The sequence below is a fragment of the Pungitius pungitius genome, chromosome 3 (assembly GCF_949316345.1).
Source record: "Pungitius pungitius chromosome 3, fPunPun2.1, whole genome shotgun sequence".
Lineage (NCBI taxonomy): Eukaryota > Metazoa > Chordata > Actinopteri > Perciformes > Gasterosteidae > Pungitius > Pungitius pungitius.
In genome coordinates this window covers 24,444,179-24,466,676 of record NC_084902.1, presented here as the reverse complement: position 1 = coordinate 24,466,676, position 22,498 = coordinate 24,444,179, and the positions used below count along the sequence as shown (strand labels likewise).

The 22,498-nt window shown below is 49.4% G+C and overlaps 1 protein-coding gene across 3 annotated transcripts in view; it reads left to right on the top strand.

Annotated features, from left to right (window-relative positions):
- raph1b (Ras association (RalGDS/AF-6) and pleckstrin homology domains 1b) overlaps window positions 1-22,498 on the top strand; it is a 33,149-nt gene that overhangs the window by 1,030 nt on the left and 9,621 nt on the right. Inside the window, exons 2-7 of one of the 3 annotated variants that reach the window (XM_062561383.1) lie at window positions 17,291-17,410; window positions 17,823-17,928; window positions 18,031-18,225; window positions 18,408-18,835; window positions 19,395-19,466; window positions 19,955-20,029. In XM_062561383.1, coding sequence (XP_062417367.1) covers window positions 17,291-17,410; window positions 17,823-17,928; window positions 18,031-18,225; window positions 18,408-18,835; window positions 19,395-19,466; window positions 19,955-20,029 — 996 coding nt within the window. The remainder of the gene's footprint in view (window positions 1-17,290; window positions 17,411-17,822; window positions 17,929-18,030; window positions 18,226-18,407; window positions 18,836-19,394; window positions 19,467-19,954; window positions 20,030-22,498) is intronic. The other 2 variants (XM_062561384.1, XM_062561385.1) reach the window with 2 other exon arrangements.

Below are 22,498 nucleotides of genomic sequence, written 5' to 3'. Positions count from 1 at the left end.
TCACCCCCTCTCAAGTTTGTGTGAGTCAGACATTAACGTTGAAGATAAAAAAAAAGCTAAGGTCTACCCTCCACCCTCTCCCACACCATTCACAGTGGGGTTCAAAGGTCACTTGTAGAGGGGCTGCACGCCATGCCACAGCCTGGCCGGCTACCATATGGGCCCAAGGGTTTTTACATCCAATAAACATCCCCCTGTGAGTGTTATTTACACCACCAAGGCCAGACAAGGCCAGCTGTTTTAAAAACAATCTTTTTTTCAACTGTATCTCTTGTGTCCAGGGTTAAATACACAAAACAAACAAACACTGGTGAAAAAAAGGCCACTTGGCCGGGGCTTTTATTCCCCCCCCCCCCACAGAGGCATTATAATGGGCCGTCTATGTCCTTAAGGCACGCTTGATTTGCATCCGCAGAGCGCCAGACTAGGACCACGTTTGATTCTCTGCATGGAGACATTGCAGCAACAATGCAGCCCGTTTGCTTACAATGCAAGTTAACGGGCCTCCTGATCGCTTCCCCCCCTCGGGCCCAGCTCTTTAGGCTTGTGATATTGTTTTTTTGAGTTTGGTGGAATCAGATGTCACTTACTGTCCAGCCATGGACGCAGAAGAGGACAGATTTGTATTTTTATAGTGTCACTTTACTAATGTAACAACTTTTGTGATCAAACAGCAATGTGGAACGGAACATTTTTGGGGACATATTCTTTACTCCACTTGAACCGGGAGTGTTGACGTCGTAGTCAGAGGCATGTCACCTCCTTTAAGTTTTATTGCCATGATTTATTTATGCCAAAAAACAAGTTTTTATTCTTAAAAATTGATGGCATTGCTGCAAAATACATCGACAACATAAAAGGTCATGGAAGTTGTTTCGGAGACTTCAGAGTCGGGCAGTGTGGCAGACAGCTCAGTCGTGGATTACATTTCCAGCCACAGAGGTAAAACACATGTTAGAAGAGAGCGTGTCATTGGGCTGCTCCTGTTTTAAAGGGCATGTAAGGGATTTTAGTCTGGAGGCTGTTGGAAAGAAACCCCGAGGGAGAGAAGCACTATATACATTGGAAGAGTTCAAAACGCATAACGAGAAACACAGTTTCCTCATACATCCAAAGGGATAAAAAAAAGAGCTCTTCTGCTCTTCTCCCTCCATCCCACTGTTTTTAGTTGATTGAAAATCGAGTTGATTAAATAAGAAAAACAGTTGTCAAATACATTTTGGGCTTGAGGAATGATCCCATGAGCCCTGTGGGTGTGTGTGGGTGTGTTTTTGTTCGCGTCTCGTGCACGCGGGTGCCCCCCTCCCCATCACTCACCCATCCACAGATGTCCCTGGGCACAGGACTGCACAAAAGCTCCAGAGATGGTGGTTACAAGGTGGCGATGGAGGTTGGGGAGTAAGTTTACCCAGCTTGTGTTACCCCCCCCCCCCCCCCCCCCCCCCCCGGGGGGTTTGTGGGTGGGAGGATGCCACTTCAAACGCTACACTTCTGTCGGAGACCCTGGAGCGGGCGGGGCGGTGGGGGTTGTAACCTGATAGTGACACTGATTGGAGGGTACCCTGGCTCGGGGGTCCAGGAGGCCCGCGAATAAACTTCCACCTGCTGCGTCGGCGCCCTGGCTCCTTAAGGCCAAACGACATGCCACACATGACAACAGGCGCGAGTGGGAGAAAGTGTGTGTATGTGTCGTTCCACCTGGGTTTGTCGCCCCCCCCCCCCCCCCCCACCCGCCCTTCCCACAACCTCTTGTCACAGGCACGTGGTCCCTCAGCCTCTATAGGGCCTTGTTCTGGTAACAATTTGCTGACCTTTGGTTGCAGCTGCCCCTGCCATTTGGAAACAAAGACAAATGGCCTCCTCGCCCGCCTGTAGCCCGGCAAAATTCTCCACCGCGCCCCAAACGAGAGCTGCCCTTCCTGTCGGCCTTTTCCTACGCACTCGCAGACATTTATCGCCTGGCCTCTATTTTAGGAAATTAATTGTTCTGAATCCAAATGTAGCCTTTTCCATCGCGATGATGGACATCTGTGCTCTCGACGTGGTCGACAGCGAGGAGGGGGGATGTGGAGGAGGAAAAAAAACAGCAAGGTGTGTCAGAAGGAGGCGTGGACGGTGCTGCCGCCGCTCCCCGGCTGCGACGCTGATCAGAGCGGACAGAAGGAGGACACTGGCCTCTCCTCTCAGGGCCACGGGCGATCTCGGTCTCCGTTAGGTGCCGCGGCGCTGCATGAAGACGGCAGGGATAGTTCCTCGGCTGGATTACCATGCGCATTTTCATATCTGTGCCACTGGGTGAACGAGTTCTCCCATTTTTAGTACGGGTCAGTCCTGGTGGGACGTGCATGCTTGAAGGAAAAATCCCCTTTTTAGTTACTTTTACGTGGCTCTGTATTATTCATTCTCAGTCTGAAGAGACTGTAATTGGAGAAACTATTAACTCTGCCTTAGTTTATATGGCTTCCTCCTTATTTTTACTGTGCAATATTGTGGGTTTGGAAATAAGCCTTCTCTTTAAGAGCAACAGCGTGTTTCCATAAAGATACTTCTTTTGTAATCAGATGTAATTAATCGGGTCCAGATATTAAACTTCGTAACAGTTGGTCTTCATTGCCACACCACTTCTTCCGTGACCCATTTTCCTTTTATTTCATTTGATCTGCTTTAATACTTGATTGTTCAGCCGTTAATTGTGCCTTTTGTGCGCTACCTCGTTCACTGTGTCACGTGTTTAAGCAGCTTAGGCAGCTATTAATCAGTGTGACTTTGACGCTGGCAGGTGGCTGGTCCTCACGACCCCCGTCCTCCCCCACTCCCTCTACTGTATTACAGATGGTCTGCTCCATTCCAAAAGGGTGAGCAGTCTTTGTTGAAGTGCACACCCCTTTGCTGTGCTTTTTTTTTTTGCACACCTGTCTTTTAAGTTAAGCTGCACACCGTCAGGGAAATTCCCCCCCCCCCCCCCCCCCCCCGATACTGATCTCAGCATCCAAGGTTGGGGAACGGGAATCTCATCCCAGTGGGAGTCCTCAGCTGGAGGTCCAGCGGAACGCAGAGCGGGTCAGTGAGTTGTGGGGTACCGTATTTTCTCTCCCCACCCCACCTGCCCATGAAACCCGGCACCAAGTCCAGAGAAAAGCCGCCGCCACGGGACACATCGATGGATGCCAAAGGCAGGAGCACACAAAGTGCAACTTGGAGGCTGCATTAAAGAATGGGCAATATCGACCTCTGCAGTGTTTGATCCGTCTGGTGCAAAATGCAGATGTGAAACCAGAAAGTGGGATTTATGTCCTGCTCTTTGCATTGCTTTCTCCGCTGCGCACGCCTCCCTAATTGAATTGGAAGAACCGGCCGGCTCTTTGCAGCAGATCATGCGATGTTAAACGCGCCCAGTCTCACTCACACCATTGTGCAACGCTTGGTCCCCGAGTTAGCCTCACATTGTGTTGGCAGGGTCTTGTGTGGTTTTAAAACCAGCAGCGTTTGGCCTGAGCCACTGGGACAAACAATCGCGCCACGTATATGAATTAGATCCCAGACCTGAGGGTGCACTGGGTTTAACTAGTTATCCTCTGTGGCAGTCTTAGGGATCCAGCTGCACTGCATGCAAGCGCTGAACTGAAGGCCAAAACAGGCTCCCTCGTATATTATTCAAATGTTTCAAATGTTTCTGTGTTCAGTTCAACCCACAAACCAGCGGTTTACAAACTGAAATGGCGTGTTTTTCTCCATTAAATATGCACTCTAGCCTACTTTTCCCCCATAATCATAAAAACTACCCCCACCTCATGTCTGTTAGAAGTAGCTACACTTCCCGGGCGGTCGGTGTGCAGCACGCCCTGGTCTGGGCCCCCCCTTCCATGACACCCCAGGGCAAAGAGCCACGAGGGGTCCCCACACACTGCCAGGTCCCCAGCGAATCCACAACACACAAATAAAGAGAGGGAGGGTGTGAAGGGAAAGAAGCATCAGATGGAGGATTTGGGAGAGGGAGAGGGAGGTCCGTGAGAGTCGGTGAAATGTTCTTCAGCGCTGCTGATGTCATGTGAAATACCACTGCTTGGAAACACTGAGGTCATTCTTCAGTTCACTCTGCCAAGACCTGGAAGTTGCACCTTTTCTTTCTGTTTTCTCACTTCAAGCCAGTGCGTCTCGTTAACTGTACGGCCTTTCCTTTTCTTTTTTTTTACGCCAGGGTTCAGGGAGGACACTGAGTTTCAAGTCAGTGACCTAAAAACTGTAGGTCACCTAAAAAGGGATGCAGAGAAAACCCGAGTGAAACAGTCGCTGCAGTAGAAGCGGATTGACACATTTTTTCGCAAGAGAATCCCTTGACAGTCACTCAAACATGCAGGCTTAATCTCGCAAAATAGAGCTCTGTGTGTGTGTGTTTCTGCACTTATGTGGGTGCATTTAGCTAAATCCCACCGACGAAATACCCTGGCAGACCGAGCCGCTATCGAATGGCTCTCTGGGTTACGTTAGTGGCTGAGTAGCTTGCTGATCTCTCTCTGCTCCACTGATCTTCACTCTCTAGTGACTCCCGATTATTTTGGCCCACGCGGCACACGGGCAAGCGACTGGATCCGAGGTCAGCCACCCAGGTCTGGCGGCGCGACTGGCCCTGAGGCTGCGCCGATGGCCCGCCGGCCTGTTTTGGAGTCTCATGGCTTGACCTTTACCCTCCCGATGCTGTCGGCGAGATTGTTGGCGTCAACGAGGGGGAGGTGTTCTGTCTGAGCGTGCCGCGCTAACGATGAGCGTTGCAGTCAAAACGAAACCGCTGCACACACAGGCTTACCCTCGATCCAACAACAGGAGGAACACACAGAGGCATTTGAGCATCTAACTCCGAATGTGTGTGTTATATTACCCATAAACCCTGCTGGCGGCCGGCCAGCCACTGGGTCCTGCACCAGATCCCACTGGCCATCGTGGGAACATTCCTGACACAGCATTATTCCATAATTCCCACCATGTGTGGTTTCTCCCGAAGCCGAGTGCCTCGCCTGCAATGGCCGTGGAAAATCCGACTGAGGAGAGGAGATCAGCTCCTCGTAATCGCAACCAGACATCGCCGCGATTACTTATTAAGGTGGTCGTGAGACGATAGTGGAAGGTCGGCTCGACAGCGCCGTGACCAGGGTCGTTTGTTTGGCCCTCGGTGCAAAGACCCCAGCTTGTCAGGCCTTTGGCCTTTGAACACTGTAGAGGGGCACTTTTTAAAAGTCAACATGAGGCCCTTGAGCCAAACCGTCTGGTGTTGACCAGCGAACACGTCATCTGAGGAACAAGGGTCTCGCCCGCAGGATGTTTTACCATCTGACCCTGATCGATGCAGCTTGCCGGCGAGGATCGGCTTTGTCACCTGACTCAGGGTCACTGCTAAGCCCTCATCTCTTTCTGAGAACAGATTGAGATGCTGTTGGGTGTTTCTGATCAATAAAGCCATTGCTGTACCGATCTCATGATTTCATTAAGGGAGTGTTTTCTGAAGAGAAGAGGGGAGATGTTGATTCAACCACAAAGTCGTATTTTTAAGGCCGTTTAAGACATTGTTCTCTTATGTGGTGCTGTGCCAGAAAAATCCTGTTTGAGCTACCAGGGCCTTCCTGGTCACATATTATATAAGAGATGTTTCTAGTTCAATTAAAAAAAAAGCTTGTTTATTGGATGAGAAGAGCGTAGTCTTTCCCAACTTGTAATCCTTGTGAACGAATGAGACAACTGACATTCAGTGTGAGGTCGTAAAACCATTATTAGACTCTAAATCCACATCCAAGGAAGTACTTTAACAGTGTTATGAAGCCCATTTTCCTCACATACACGCCGACATGCACCGTCCGCTGCCCTTAGCTCTTCCCCCTCTTACTCGTTTGCTGTACTTCCCCGACAACACTCCCGTCTTTCTTTTCCTGCTCTGACATCACCATCACCCCTGCTCGTACAGTGCCCTGCCCTCCTTCCCACTTCCTGCCCCGACGGGAAATGAACTGCCCCGCAGGATTACTGTTAATGGAAGGGAGTGTGGGTGGACAAGGACACACCTGTGTCCACTACATTGGACCATGTGTTTTCCCCTCGGCATGCTGTTGTATCGCAACTAAGCGTAAGCCACTGACACACAACACCCATTTTTTAGGCAGTGGTGTGTTTTTAAAATGTCCAGTAATGAGGGACAATATATTTTCCAGGGCATCTTTCTCTATATAGCTGGAGGTATAGCATCCATAAATATATGAGAGGAGTGAGTGTCTCTTTTTAAAATGACAAATGGTTTTCCTCTTTGATCAGAAGCTGCTATTGTTGGCCTCAGGGCCAGGCCTTTTGTCCCGGCATCGGAGCAGCTGCCCCCTCTCCCCACCCCCCCACCCCACCCCCCGCGTGCTGTTGTGACTGGAGCGACTGTGTTCCCCCCCCGCAGCTGCAACTATCCGTGTGTCACTGCCACACCTGCTTAATGGCCTCGTGTTGACTCAGTGAGATCACACGTTAACCGCGGGCAAATTACACCGCGGAGATGGGTTTTTTTCCTGGACATGCGCGCACATACGGATGGATGACGGACGCGAGGAGCTGGTGACGAGAGGTCTACTCGAACAACAGGTGGCGTGTAGAAGAACCGAGGAACAGCTGAAGCCGAGGAGGGGAGCGCTTTACCAGTAGGCAGGCAGCCACGAAATCAGCTCCCTGCCTGACACACACACACACACACACACACACACACAGTGAATACACATTGTGACCAAATCATAGCTTGGAAATGTCACAGCCAGCTCAGCATGTTCATGACCTACAACCAACACTATGACCAGGCTGTGGCTCAGCATCCATTGTTTTGTATGAAATAGGGTTTGGGGGGGGTCACGAGTATGCAGTGAGTGCCGAGTTCTTTTTTCGCGCGCTCAGCATCGCTGAAGCCGTTTACTCACAGTTTACTCACAGTGAGTAGTAAGTAAGATTTTGAGCACAGTTTAGAGTTGTGCTCTGACTCATATCGTGACATCGTTAGCGTGCTCATTACGTCGGCTGTGTGTGTGTGTGTGCGCGCGCTGTGATACGAAGAAGGCTTCCGATGAGCTCAAATGTCACGTTCTTAATCCCCGGCGGTAATGACAGTTTGTGGCGGAGGGAGAAGAGCCGCGCTTGATTGCTTTCAGAGCTCCTGCGATAAGTTCCTCTCTCGCTGTGCATGTCATGTGTGTCCGTGCCTAGTTAAGTCTCCCGCTCAGGCACACTCCGTTAATCCCCTGCATTCTTGTAACGGTGAAATCTGCCTTCCTCGAGCTCTGCCGGCTGCCAGGTCTCTGAATTCTACTGCAGTGCAGAGGGGACAAACGATCTATAAGTTTGCCATTTGACCCTGGACGGCGCTTTGCTACTAGTCCCAAAAATAGACCCTAAATCACATCTGATAGATTTTATTCTTCCTCTTCTTCCCCCCCCCTAATTTCCAGTAGATAACGCGGAGTGGGGTGGATTGGTGGTTTTGTCTGACCTTTCACCTCAGTAGGAAAGAGCGAATGCCACTTCAGAGGTAAGCTGGAGAGAGTAAATGGGGCCATCGCTACCTCTGCGGGAAAAAAAGAGAAAACGCTGTTGACTTTGCTGCCAGTAAGCTTCGCGGCGCTCGAATGCCACGGAGACTATTATTTTTGACAAGCTGCTGCTGTAGGAGGCTGCCGGGGGAAGTTGTGTTTAAGGTGGTCTCGAACGCCGGCTGTCATCGCGGCCCCCGTATGCCCAAAGCAGCTACCGCCTGTTGCCATTTCCCCCCCCCCCCCCGAGCGGAGTCCCAAGTTGACAGAGTGGTTTTTGTGTCTTTGTAATAAAAAGAGGTAATTCCAGAGCGGGTGGAGAGAGAGCAAGGCCTCACACCCCCCCCCCCCCGTCCCTCACCTCCCTCCCCCCCTAAAAGCCTTCGCCAGAGAGCCATGTAAATCAAAGCCAAATGAAAAAGCAGTCGAGCCTCGGAGGATCTCGCCGGCGGAGAGTCGTCCTCGCCGAAGGAGATGACTCCAGGCTAAAGTGGAACCATGTGAGGTTGACTGCGCTGCGGTCGCTAGCAAAGAGCCGCTGCCTCTCACACTGAGCCTTTCATTCTCTCACTATCACAGATCTGCGTTGAATTTGCAACCCAGAGGCTCAGTGTTTCCACTCGTAGTTGCACAAGGGATGGCCACCGTGTCGTTTGGGCTCTGTGACTCTGGGCATTATGTAACGCACACATGACCGCGCACACGTGTGCCCCCAGGTTTATTTTTCTACCGTTAATAATACCGCCTTTCTGTCAGATGACAGATGACATTTTTCCCCTCAACTTGAATTGGAGAAATAAAAGTGCACCATAACGGCTGTAGGGAACAACTGTAAGTGGTCAGCTTAACAAAGTATTTAAACATGTCTAGAAAACACTGACAGGGTGGAATTTGAATGGACAAAGTCCCAGACACTCACTGAATTATTTTCCTGTTATGGGATTACAAACCTGCAATGTGTTTCAAAAAAGACCAGCGGTGCGGATGTGGAAGGAAGCCGAGTTTGAAACTGGGACCCCAGCAGAGGTGATGGAGCCCGAGGCTCAGAGGAGGAAGCTTGCTCCCCTGGACTCAAACTGTTCCAGGAAGTCGGGATGCTTGTGTGTCAGAGGGGTTTATTGTGACTGTGTTGGGTGACTGTGTGTCAGTGTCAAGCTTCAACGTTTACATGCAGCGCCCCGATTAATATGACATTGTCCTTCTGTGATGTGGTTGCCATGGCTACTGTTTCATTGATGCAGCGGACAGTCGTCACTCCGGGCCGTCCTTGAGACAATGTCAAAATAAGTGAGTGTGTGTGTGTGAAATCCGAAAACAAGAGGATGGCAGGAATAATGGAGGTTGCGTAGGTGGGGGGGGGAGGGGGGGATACCACTGATTTGACGAAAAACTGAAAAACACCGCTTGGGACAGTTGCTTTGAATTCAGATAATAAGAAGCGTTTCATCATTTGCCAATCAGGGGCCAGCTGCAGGGGGGAGTTGAGGGGGGAGCAGAAGGGGGAGATAGGAAACGCCATACGCGCACAGAGGAAGACATTCCCAGCTGCTGTGTGCATTTCTCTTTGCCTTTAGGTACAGCATGCTGGCGTTTTGCAGTATGACTGTGTTCTTCAGACGGGATATCCGTGTCTGTGTGTGTGTGTGTGTGTGTGTGTGTGTGTGTGTGTGTGTGTGTGTGTGTGTGTGTGTGTGTGTGTGTGTGTGTGTGTGTGTGTGTGTGTGTGTGTGTGTGTGTGTGTGTGTGGTTGGGCATGTGTTGCTTGCACAGTGTCCTACTACTGTGGGTTGTATTCCCTAACAGGTGGTAGATGTACACCTGTTGTTCTGCTAAACCAAGACAAAAAATGAATGATGAAATCTGTATCTGTTTAGTTAACTGTTGACCAGAGGGCTATGCAAAAGTTAGAGTTCAATATGTGTGTGTGTGTGTCTGTGTGTGTGTGTGTGTGTGTGTATATATACACTCACCGGCCACTTTATTAGGTACACCTGTCCAACTGCTCGTTAACACTTAATTTCTAAGCAGCCAATCACATGGCGGCAACTCAGTGCATTTAGGCATGTAGACATTGTCAAGACAATCTCCTGCAGTTCAAACCGAGCATCAGTATGGGGAAGAAAGGTGATTTGAGTGACTTTGAACGTGGCATGATTGTTGGTGCCAGAAGGGCTGGTCTGAGTATTTCAGAAACTGCTAATCTACTGGGATTTTAACGCGCAACCATCTCTAGGGTTTACAGAGAATGGTCCGAAAAAGAAAAAACATCCAGTGAGCGGCAGTTCTGTGGGCGGAAATGCCTTGTTGATGCCAGAGGTCAGAGGAGAATGGCCAGACTGGTTCGAGCTGATAGAAGGGCAACAGTGACTCAAATAACCACCCGTTACAACCAAGGTGGGCATAAGAGCATCTCTGAACGCACAGTACGTCCAACTTTGAGGCAGATGGGCTACAGCAGCAGAAGACCACACCGGGTGCCACTCCTTTCAGCTAAGAACAGGAAACTGAGGCTACAATTTGCACAAGCTCATCGAAATTGGACAATAGAAGATTGGAAAAACGTTGCCTGGTCTGATGAGTCTCGATTTCTGCTGCGACATTCGGATGGTAGGGTCAGAATTTGGCGTCTACAACATGAAAGCATGGATCCATCCTGCCTTGTATCAACGGTTCAGGCTGGTGGTGGTGGTGTCATGGTGTGGGGAATATTTTCTTGGCACTCTTTGGGCCCCTTGGTACCAATTGAGCATCGTTGCAACGCCACAGCCTACCTGAGTATTGTTGCTGACCATGTCCATCCCTTTATGACCACAGTGTACCCAACTTCTGATGGCTACTTTCAGCAGGATAATGCGCCATGTCATAAAGCTGGAATCATCTCAGACTGGTTTCTTGAACATGACAATGAGTTCGCTGTACTCAAATGGCCTCCACAATCACCAGATCTCAATCCAATAGAGCATCTTTGGGATGTGGTGGAACGGGAGATTCGCATCATGGATGTGCAGCCGACAAATCTGCGGCAACTGTGTGATGCCATCATGTCAATATGGACCAAACTCCCTGAGGAATGCTTCCAGCACCTTGTTGAATCTATGCCACGAAGAATTGAGGCAGTTCTGAAGGCAAAAGGGGGTCCAACCCGTTACTAGCAGGGGGTACCTAATAAAGTGGCCGGTGAGTGTATATATATGCATACTTGCATACTGCTGGGAAGTACAGAACAAATGTAGAGTCAAAATACTAAATAATTCAAGGTTCGTTCTGGTTTCCCATCATACTTCCCTACTTTGGTCGATCCGACTGTGTTGCACGGGTATTTAAAATGTGAACCCTGCAGAAACTCTGGTCTGAAGTATTTGACCACCATGTTCTCCTGTCTCCTAGATACAACCGCAATCCAGTCATCTAAATCCGTTACAGCAGGTCCTTCGTGTGCTACACATTTAGCGTTACTCAGCAACAGCACAAGAAAACCGCCAGTTGAAGAGCGACTTCACAGCGTTGCAGCTCCTTTAAAAAAAAAAAAACTTGTGTGCTTCCCCCAAGCAGTTGGCTCTTGTCTTTGAGGAGGAGTGCCTCTTTTTAATGTCCAGCTTCTGCCTCCCAGCGGGCCCGCCTCAGTTGTCTGCTGCAGCAGTGATGCATCATGTTTAAAACGGTGTGAGCCCACTGCAGCGGACCACCTGAGCCCCCTGTGTGTGTTTGTGTGTGTGTGTGTGGATGTAACCCAGCCTCCCAAAGGCAGGGACAAGACTATTGATTTCACGTTTGGAGCACTGCCCCGGAGGAAGCAGGGAGGCGGACACACCCTCGGTCGGGGTGTGTGTTTGCGTGCGGGAGGGAGGGTGTGACAACTGCCCGGAGGAGGGAGAGGGAGACAAATAAGACGAGAACAGACTGATCGACGCTTGTGTGCTGCTCGAATTGTAGACTGACGCGGGGACGGGGAGATGTGCACGTGTGTTGCCGTGGCGACGGCCGCTCAAATAGATGATGCCGCCCACACCAGCGTGACTCTGCACTTCCACCTCTCATTCCCTGTTTTGAGTTGTTCCTGTTCTTTCTATCTGCCCCCCCCCCCCTCCTTCCAAGTCTTTCCACCTCACTCTCCATCTGTCCACCTCTGACACCCCCCTCATCTCTTTCCTCCCTCCCGGTCCCTGGTCCCTTTCTTTGCCCTTTTTTCATAATTGGCCGTATAAGCCAGAGTGTTGCGCTTCACTGAGCTTGAGTGTGTTTAGTGGATCCATATATATATGTGTGTGTGTGTGTGTGTGTGTGTGTGTGTGTGTGTGTGTGTGTGTGTGTGTGTGTGTGTGTGTGTGTGTGTGTGTGTGTGTGTGTGAGAGAGTTCCTCCCCTCTGTTGTGCTTGACTAATGACACTGAAGCAGTTTGTTTTGGCCATAAGGGCCTCCCCTTTATTCACCATCTAATAGCCGGCTCCCTCCCTCCATCATTGTACCTATTCATTGTCCCCTCCCCTCCCCCCGCCTCGCCTCATAGAGAAAAACTCTATTTAGCTCTGGCTATCGAGTGCATTCATATAGGTGTCATATTTGCATTTTGTTATCTTGATTTTAATGTTGAGGGAAAATTGATGCAAAACGCCACCATCGCCGGTGTCAAATGTCAGCTGTTTGTCATATTCATAGTGTATACATGTAAAGTTCTGCTTCCCATCCATTTTCTATTCTGCTCCCTAAAACCTAATCACAATCATTAGACCATTGGAGGATGCATTCACCCTACATATCTCATTATATTGTTATGTCATTTTTTGCGTCAGACACCAGTGCTCTCTACAGTTCAGGCCCTGTGTGACTTTGTACATTAGCCGAACCTGCAAAAACGTGTATTTGACCCATGGACGTGTGTTTCTGTTCTTGTTCGCTCTTCTCCCGCTGTAACATCTGTGCATGAAGAACCAAGGGAGGAAAAGTGAGCAATTAACCGCAGACTGCGCTGGAAACACAAGCTCTGAAATAACCATTACTACATGCTCGCACATCTACCATGATATCGTTGTATAAGCGGGTGTGAAACCTTTTGATATCTGCAGTCTAACGCCTGTCCAGACGCGCACACACACACACACACACATATACTGTATATAAGACGCGTTAAAAGTGTGTGTTTCCCTATAAACGGTTTCACTGTGACACAGAATGTCATTACAATATCTTGACACTCAAGTTTGTGTTTTATGTCTGGATTTCACGGCCCCAATGACGATCAGACACGTGTGTGCATAAGAGGTGATTCACAGTCTGCAGCGCCAGATGATTGGTTCACATGAGTAAGGGAGAAGGAAAAGCGGTCATGCCAAGGAATATTCTGCCATATGCTAGGATTTTTAATGAATTGAAAAGCATTCATTTTAACATGATGTTTATGCTCAGTTTCACCCATTTTCATCCAGGCAAGGAAGTGAATCTCCAGGGTGTTAAAATGAAAATATTGTTTATATACACAACCTTCCTGGCACGGACGGCGTCTTTGCTATTAAAATATGTCCCGTAGCTATGAGGTGCCCACTTACGCTTAACGGCCCTTCAAACACCCAATAATCACACCGCTTCCCCTTCAAAATAAGGCTCCAGTCTCTCCTGCTGTTTTGTTCACACACATTCCCCCTCCCCATTGTGGTCAGGATGGATGACTGCAGCTATTCCTAGCCACCAGTATGCTAAATGTTTTCCCTGTTCCCTCTGTTGGAGCTTTGTCTGCATCTTGCCCCCTGCGGGCTATTCTCAGTACGAGCGCTTGTGTCCCACTAAACTCTCATGAATTCCCCCCCCCCCCGACAATCGCAGCCGAGCTCCACGGCTCAAAAGCCCAATAAAATCTCCCTGAGTTTCTATAATTGCGGTGCTGATTTACCAGGCCCATCCCCGGTCCTCTTCCGCGCCCTTTCTTCTTGGGTTTGCTTTGCTTTGGTGGGATTATGTGACGTGTCGAGAATATATTTAGAATGAAGGTGTCTGGTATTTGCCTAGAGTTACTTTCGCACGGATCAATCGAGGGGAAAAAAGCTGGGAGGGCTCGGCGGCTTTGTGTGTAATACCGTGTTTTTAAAGGAGATCCAAACGGGCTGATGCTCGGCTGCGTTCACCTCCGCGGTCCTCTTTTCCAACGCTAGCTCACGGTAGTGAGTGTTTGGTCCAAAAATAGTCTGTTTAGAAGTGCTCGATGGAAAACAGACACTCAGCCGTCATCGCAGCACGAGTATCTGCCCGCAATAGTGTTTACGCAGCAATAGTCAGCCCTTCCATTTCCTGTCTGATGGAAGTATGAAAGGCTTTTATTTGTCCCTTTAAATGTCTGAGGAAATGTACGTCCGAATGCCAGCTCGGAACAGGACAAATGGCACTTTACCAGAAAAATTGAACATTTCTAGGACCAATATGGAGACCATCTGTGTGCTAATTTGGCTTTTTCCAAGCTTTACCAATGTCTTGAAGCCTCTAGCTAGTATGCTGACTCGTCTGTGTACCAAACTCAGTTAAACGTGAACCAAAATGAATGAGCAAGCCACAGAGACCTAAGCTGACCTATGATGTCATGTTGCACACCGCCTGCCACGCCCAAATACTTGTGTTGCTTTCTCTTCAGCCTTTTTCCTCCACCCCTCTCTTTCTCGCCTTTCGCTCCGGATCTTGTTTCAGGGTGGAGGTCTGCTCAAATTGACTGTGTGAAGTTTGCATAGTCTTTGGGAGAGTGTGCTCAAAACCTGCCGAACGCCTCGCTTTCTATTAATATTCAGGAAGTTCCGAGTCGTTTCAGAGTTGGTCGTAATCTATTGAAGACTCTTCTTTGTTCAGCGACTTTACATCTAGTTTTCATAGAGCTCCCTTTTCAAATCCTCTCGACACTCTCTTATGTGAGCGACTTGGTCTAAAGATAGACAAGTCCTCCTCCGCCTCAGCACCGGAAGCTTTGCTGCTCTTGTCTCTGAGATTTAGTGGGATCCGATTTCCCAGAACACACTTTTCATCTTGTCTTTATTCCTCATCTGCTGGCGCTGCAGTGGCAGGGATGGCAGGAACTGTGTTTAACCGATAGAGAGAGAGAGAGAACCAAGGCTGCAGAGGGAGATTCCACTGGGCGGACCTTTTAACCTTTCACCCCGGACCTCTGAGCAAACGAACCCTCACGGGAGCCAGATGAGTGCTGGTCACGCTCATCTCACAAGCGAGCGGGGCCCTGCAGTATCAGGGAGCGAGAAGGCCAAGGCTGTTGTGTGCCTTGCGATGATGTGCTTGTAGCACACGCACACACACACACACACACACACACACAACTTCCTCCCATCTTCCCTCTGTAAGTCATGCTCCATAAGCTTAAAAGCAGGGCCTCAGGTGGTAATTCACTTAAACCTGCAGCGGATGATTCCACTGGAGTGACAGCTGCTGAGCTATTTTCAAAGTGCTCTTTGTTTTTGTCCGTGTGCGTCTTTTTATATTAATATTATATTTTTGCTGTGTGTGTAAATATGTGTGTTTTGAGCCATTGTGAAGGCCCCCAGGCTTATTGCTGTTTAAACACAGCTGTTTATTTAAGTCTGCGCTGCAGTCCGACTCATTTCGTGCTTCTGTATTTACATATGAAAGCACCTCCGGGAGTAAATGTCAACGCAAGCTCATTTGATTTGAGCCATTATCTCTTCCTTATCTGCCCGCACGCGCGGCCAGCCATGATGTCACTCCTTAACGTGAAGACCCTTGTCCCACCAGGGGATCCCCGAACAGATAGGACTGTGCGGCAATTTTCAGGGTCGCCACATAGAAAAAAATAAGGCTCCATCTAATCCAAATGACGGCCAACTGTTGTGTATACTCTCGTACACCACTAGGTTGCCCTGAAGGACGACCCCCTCCCCCCCCCCCCATCTCCCCAATAAGTGCCGCAGATCAGCCGAAGGACAGCTGCTGTTTCCTGCCAAAAACAGGCCATGAGGGAAATTAGGAATTCTGCACATCCTGGCCATTTCCTGTTCGGACTCCCACACACGTTCATGATTGCATGGTTATCATTTCTCTCACACATACACACATTCTCGATGGACTTGTTTTTGTTGACATACCCACTCTTACATGACAAGATGACAACTCCATGTGTGTTTGATATGCTCGCCAAAACAGGAAGCTATCCATCATCAACACTGTAATGGACACATGCATCCACATTAGAGGCAGCTCTGGCTCATGAACGCAGCTGTAGAGACACAAAAGCTGCGATAGGAAAAGAGACTGGGGGAGTGTATGTTGTTGAAGCACTGCATACGGTGACTTAAAGGAGCAGAACATGTGTGCAGTCAAGAATGTGATGGCTTCTGAAACAGGCGCCCCTCGACTTGTGAGTGTGTCCGTGTGTGTTTTTGTGTTTAGCTGAACAATTTTCAATGCCGTAGCCGTCATAGTCCTGTTTGCTTTGCCAATCGCAGGCTGTTTCCTTGCCACCTTTAATCGCTTCCCAAGAACAACACATCACTTTCTGATTGCTCTCAAGGACACAAAGGGTTAAAACACATGCAAAAACACACACACACATACATTAAGCCACACACACTCATACAGATTTTTCTAGATTAAACATGGGCTCGACGGAGGGGGTTAATCCTGTTTTTTACGGTGCCCACTGGTGACTGACACCATACAGTGTGGTTAACGCACCCTGAGAATATCGATGGGGGAAACTGAAATACCAGGGCTGTCTTAAGTGGGCGAGTCAGGCTGTACTCTCTGATTTGACATTTATTGGCTATGCAGGCGTGACTCAGCAGTGCCTTACTTCCACTGGAGGTCAAAATTCTCCCTTGTGGATGTGAGCTGGCATTCATGTGTCTTTATTTATCCCGAGGCTTGGGTAATAGTATCGGATTGTTTAAACAGTTTGAGGGCCCAGCTGACCTAGAAATTATATAAAGAAAGGGGGAGGGACGCAGTTATTGATGCAACATATTGGACTCATTTTCTGATTTCTCATCTGCAATCCTGCGTGTGCCTGATTTTCCACACTAAAAAAGGGTTGGGCAGTCTGCTGTTGCCTCTTGTATTCAGGCCATTTCATTTCAGTCCTGTGGTCGTTGTCGCCTTTTAGCGTCCTACATTTCAAGATGCCTTGCAGAGGCCATCAACTGTTCTGATGCAATACTGGATATACAGTATATGAGCTGCTGGAACCGAGTCAACCAGACACACGGCTTCATGTTGCAGTTACACCACTTCCCTTTGTGTCCAGCAGAGGGAGCTCTGTCATTACCTTTGACACAACACAACTGGTTCCCTGCAACCGGCACGGTGCACCTCCCTTCACTCACACAGCGCCATATTGCCATTAAAAGCCACCTGATTGTGTTGAAGTGTGCTTTGATTGAATTCTTCTCCACAGGTGCACCACAAGAATAGTGGTTTTACTGCAGGTTTATAGAATTCCAAAGGAGCTCAATGCGTCAATTTTAGGCGCTGAGCTCCTCCTGTCCTCCGTCAGCATCCCCGGCTTTTGGTTCCCTAACTGGAAGTAGAGGTGTTGCGTGGAGAAAAGGCACACGAGACGCTACGTGCTCTCCACCGCTAGGGGTCCATGAGCAGTTGTCATGGTAACAGGCAGTGCGGTCTGCATGAGCTGAGCTGAAGTTTTTTTTTTTTCTCTCTCTCAGATCCTTTCTGCTACGTTGGTGTGATCTGATAGTGTGTGAATTTGAATACATGTATGTGATCGTCCACCATTGTTTTTGTGTGTGTAGATGGAGCAGGTATCAGACGATGAGCTGGACCACGGAGCGGAGGAGGACAGCGATAAGGAGGACCAGGATCTGGACAAGATGTTTGGAGCTTGGCTTGGAGAGCTGGACAAGCTGACACAGGTTAACACACATAAACATACAAAATGAAAAATTGTTTACTAGATAGGTGCACACAGGTAGAGGAGCAGGGGGAAAAGGGATGTATCCATAGCAACCTTAACACTGCTAATCCTGTCTCCCTTTACTGTAACCTAGCAACTCCCCTCCCACCACTACTTTTGTAACGTGTATGCGTGCAGGTTAGTGTTTGCGTGTGTGAGTACACACAAGCAGACAGACATGGTTGCTTGGATCCGGTGCTTTGCCTGTGAGGTCAGAATGTGTGTGGTTTTTGCATATGTAGATCTCATCCTTTGCCTGTGTGTGTGTGTGTGTGTGTGTGTGTGTGTGTGTGTGTGTGTGTGTGTGTGTGTGTGTGTGTGTGTGTGTGTGTGTGTGTGTGTGTGTGTGCGGGTGCGGGCGTGCTCTGCAGAGTCTGGATGATGGCAAGCCCCAGAAACCGTTGCAGAAGCCTCCTCTCAGGCAGGAGACCAACATGGCCAACTTCTCCTACCGCTTCTCCATGTACAACATAAACGGTGAGTCTTCGCTATTTCACAGTACAGATCCCCCGCCCCCGGAGAAAGAAATCACATGACCCATCCCCCTTCTCTGTGCCTTCTTATCTTAACTCCATGCAGAGGCGTTGAATCAGGGCGACACGGTGGACCTGGATGCTCTGATGGCCGACCTGTGCACTATTGAACAGGAGCTCAACACCATTTCCAAACCAAACTCTTCATCTCGTGGCCAGAACAAAGGCCAGCAGCGGGCCCCTGGGGGGCGCAGTGCCAGCACCAAGCACACAGGCACCAGTGGGGGAGGAAGCAGTGGAGGTAGTCCAGCTGAACCGTTTGCCTACAATGGTGCTTCTTGTAGTATTTTATAGAATACCAATAATAATATTCTATAGAAACCATTACTGCGTCCCTAAAAAAGTTGATGATTCGTGTGGCGGCCATATCGTCACACCATTTAGAAAGCGGTCCCTCTGAGCTGTCCTCGTCTCCCCCGACAGGGAGCACCAGTAGCAGTACCCGCGCGTCGCCGGCCAACACCGTGCGCGGCGGCAGCCTCAACGCCCGCCCCGCGGCTTCCAACATCTCCCTGGATGACATCACCTCCCAGCTGGAGAAGGCCTCTCTCAGCATGGACGAAGCGGCGCGCCAGACCTCATCATCCTCTTCCTCCTCCTCTTCCTCTTTCTCCTCCGCCACGCTCCGGCGTCCCTCGTCGGGGTCGTCCGGCGGCGGGCAGCACAGACGGACGGGCTCGGTGGGCGCGGTCAGCGAGCAGGAAGCGCCGTCCCAGCGGTCCAGCGTGAATTCGGCTTGCGCCTCGGCGTCCAGCATGGACTCGCTGGACATTGATAAAGTGATGGCAGGTGGAGAGGTGGAGGCGCAGAGCGGCCGGAGCACACAGGGTCAGAACCAGACCAGCACGGAGGTACGGCCGACACGGAAACGCCCCCACACACACACACACACACACACACACACACCCACACACACAGAAAAACACGCATATACAAGACGCAGACATGCTTTCCTCGACTAATGGCAAGGTAAGCTTTTTCCCTGCATGTTTAACCAAACAGCATGACATCCGGGAGGAACCGCATGCTGAGAGTGGATCCGCAATACGGATGTGCATTGTGGATCCGGTGGTGTGTTCACGGACCCATTGTAATCTCCTCCGAGGCTCACTTATGTGTGGATTACAATGTTAACATCCTGAACTCTTTTGCTCACTCACCCAACAAAAGGATCTGAGCATATGTACTAAAACAGATGCGTACGTTTAGGCGCCACAGCTAGAGAAAGGACACCAGGACAGAGAGGGTGTATTTCAGCTCTGAAGGAGAAGTTGGCATGCACCTCCCCTGCCCCCCCCTCACCCTCCCCTCCCCCTGCATGTCATCACGTTATCTGTGTTTGCATCCTTTCATATATCCGTGGTCTCTATCCACACACACACCCTTGCCTGCACCTCCTGACATTCCCAGCATGTCACACTGCGACGGGCCAGACGGCAGCTTGACTTCAACTCGCGGGAGGGGGAAGTGGATCGGGCCACTGTAAGTGTGTGTGTGTGTGAGTGCATGCATGTGTGCACGAATGTGTTTTCTGCATTTGCCCATGTAATGGATATCATTTTAGTTCCCACCGACAAAAGAAATGTCGGCCCTTTTGTTTATGCTGAATGCATTCACCTGTAAGTTGTAAGTGTGTGTGACGTGAAAGAGGAATCGTGGTGTTGTAGATAGCTAGAATGCAAAGTACACCACAGGTCCACACACTGACACAACATATTGCAGTCACGTTTGTGCACATCTCCAGTACTTCTCACAGTCACCGCTTCCATGCCCACGGCTGCAGCTCACATCCACCACGGCCGCTGAGCGCTCCTTTCACGGAACCTTCTCACGCTTCCACACTTCTTTAATACAAACAGACCAGAACACCTGCGATTAATAAGCCCTCCAAGAATCACCTGGCACTGATTTCTCTATTTATATATTTTTTCTGTTCCTCTGCTCTCATCTTTATCCTCTCCTCACCCAAGCACTCCTATCTGGACCGAGAAACCTCGCTCATTCTGAAAAGCATAGCAGGAAAGCCTTCTCACCTACTGACCAAGGTGACTTCCTCATACACTCGCTTCTTTGTTTTGATTTTTTTCTTGTGTGTGTTAGTGTGTGTTAGTGGGTGTGCGTGCACTGCTCCACTCTTCCGCTTTGCATGGAAAAATCCCAACAGCCGCTGGAAATCTGACCAAATGTATTTGTTTCACCTGGTTAAAAGAATACGCAAGGACAACAGTCGTCCGCTTTCCTTAACCGCCCCCTCGCTCTCTCTGTGAAGGCTGCCAAATAATGATCTTAGAAATGTAGGGATGCATAAATGTTGAGAAACATTTACGCACGAGGCAAAATTGAGAGTAATGGACCTCAACCAGGGTGAGCGCATCTGTATGGATTTTTCCATTGCATCATTTTTTATCATTTACCATACACTGTACCTTGCTTAAAGACTTATCACGCGGGACAGTTTTGTCCAGCTCGCTTCCACGTTTAACTTTCACTGGCACTGGATATTTTTTCTCTCAAATGTCCCTCATTTTTCTTCCTTCTCCCATGAAACTGGCTTCTGCTTTGCAACGATTATGAAATGACATTGCCAGAGCTACAGCAATAAATGGAGTCGGTCCAGGATTTGCTGCCTTTTTTCTGTGTGTTGATAAAACAGTTCTTTCTTTAGATCAATTTTCTTTTTTTAACCCTCGGTTAGTTGCAGTCTTGTATTTTGTCTCAAAGCCGCGCGTTCTGTGTACCACACTTGAAATGAATTCGTGCTCCGCGGTTTAAAATACGGTTTCACATCTGGTAATCCATCATGTGTCCGTTCCCCAAAGTCCCCGACTCAACTCTTGCTGTAAACATCTTGGCGGCAGTCGGTTTCCGCTGACATTGCGTTCTTTGCAGCCCTCGGCCTCCCGTGCAAAGCTCACGACGATCAGATGTGTTGAGATTTGTGGTTCAAAGTTGGCCGCTGTTTATTCTGCCATTGCTACATGACGCATGGCCAAGTGCAAAGCTCGAATAGACCAAGAGCGTTTAATTTGAGACAAACCACAAGTCATGCTAATGTAATGCAGGATAGGGAGGATTATTTTGATTATTTTCACCACTTTTGAAGTCCTTAAACAACTTCAAAACAGAAGTCTTGTAAAATTCATGTGAGGGTAAACTGAAATTGCTCCGTTAGCAGTCATTGGCATTGCATGGACTATTGCTCTCCAAAACCCTTTGAGATATTTCCATTCATTTAAATGTAATGGATGCCAAGAGGGAAGCTGGCTCGCACAGTAATATCCACCCAACTCATTCTCCCGGCAGTTTACAGCCAAAATGCCAGAGGGTAGAGGGTTTCTGCTACAAAAGGATGTAATATACGCTGATGGTCTGTGGAATATCGTCTCTCAGTGTCTGAATGCAGAAAGCATTTGAAAGGAGTCGTTAACAGTGGCGTACAAACTGTGAGGGAGTTCATGTGTTACTGTTACACTTTTTCTAGAGCCGCGATCGCCCCGGACTCCCAAATTCTCTCCTGCTCCTCACCCATAAATCAGAATATTGAATGAGCGCGGGGCCGCGGGGGGGCCGGGGCTGTTTGAGAACAAGCGGAGAGACATCAAAGAGGGTCAAAAATTCGTTTATTTATTTTTTTCATTTTTCATCCTTGGCTGAGGAGCCTTTTAAAAATTGTCTCTGGTGTGGCTGAGTGGAAAAAGTGGACGGGAAAACGGCAGAATCATGTCTGATAACAACCAGGGTGTTGGTGTCATGGGGAGAGCAAATAATGGAGGGGGTGGTAGTAGCTGAATCTACAATGTGCCACAGACTGACTCTGGACTGTAATCTTTACTACCCCCCCCCTCCCTCCTCTCTCACTCGGCTGACTCAAAAGCCGGCCCCTGTGTGTTGGCCAAACACAGTGTTCGCTTCATTGAATTAATGTGCACGTGCCCAGGAGCTGGTCATGTGAAAAAAGGTAGTCTGGGTCAAGGGGGGGGCGGGGGATAAGAGGCTTGGGGAGAGGCTCTTAAGACCCCATCATTGCTGAACCCACACACAAGACTTAAAATATTCAGCACCTTCAGCTATTCGTTTGCCAAAATTCCACTCTCTGTCGTTGACACCGTCACTTGGCTCACGGGGGGCCAGTGCCGTCCTCATTGGCTAAAGGGTAGTGGGTCCTGCCGTAGGGGGCCCTCTGATTGGCTAGTTTCCAACTACTTTTTGTTGGGATTATGCTCCATAGATTGGGCACGCTCCCAAACCCCCTGCATCGGTTCTAAAGAGAGAGAGAGTGTAAGGGGGTGATTGAGGAGGGGAGAGAGAGGAGGCGAGGAAGCGGGAAAAGAGAGAGAGTTGGAGGGCAGAAGGGGGAGGGGCATCCTCCTCCCGACTGTCTCATTTGGGGTTGTAGTCAAGTTGTGCTCATCTTGGGGCGCACATGTCTGCGTGTCAGTGAACCTGCGCCGTCCCTCGGTCTCGCTTTAGGTGATGGGTGACGGATGCACGGCTGAGTGTCACCCACTGAGGAT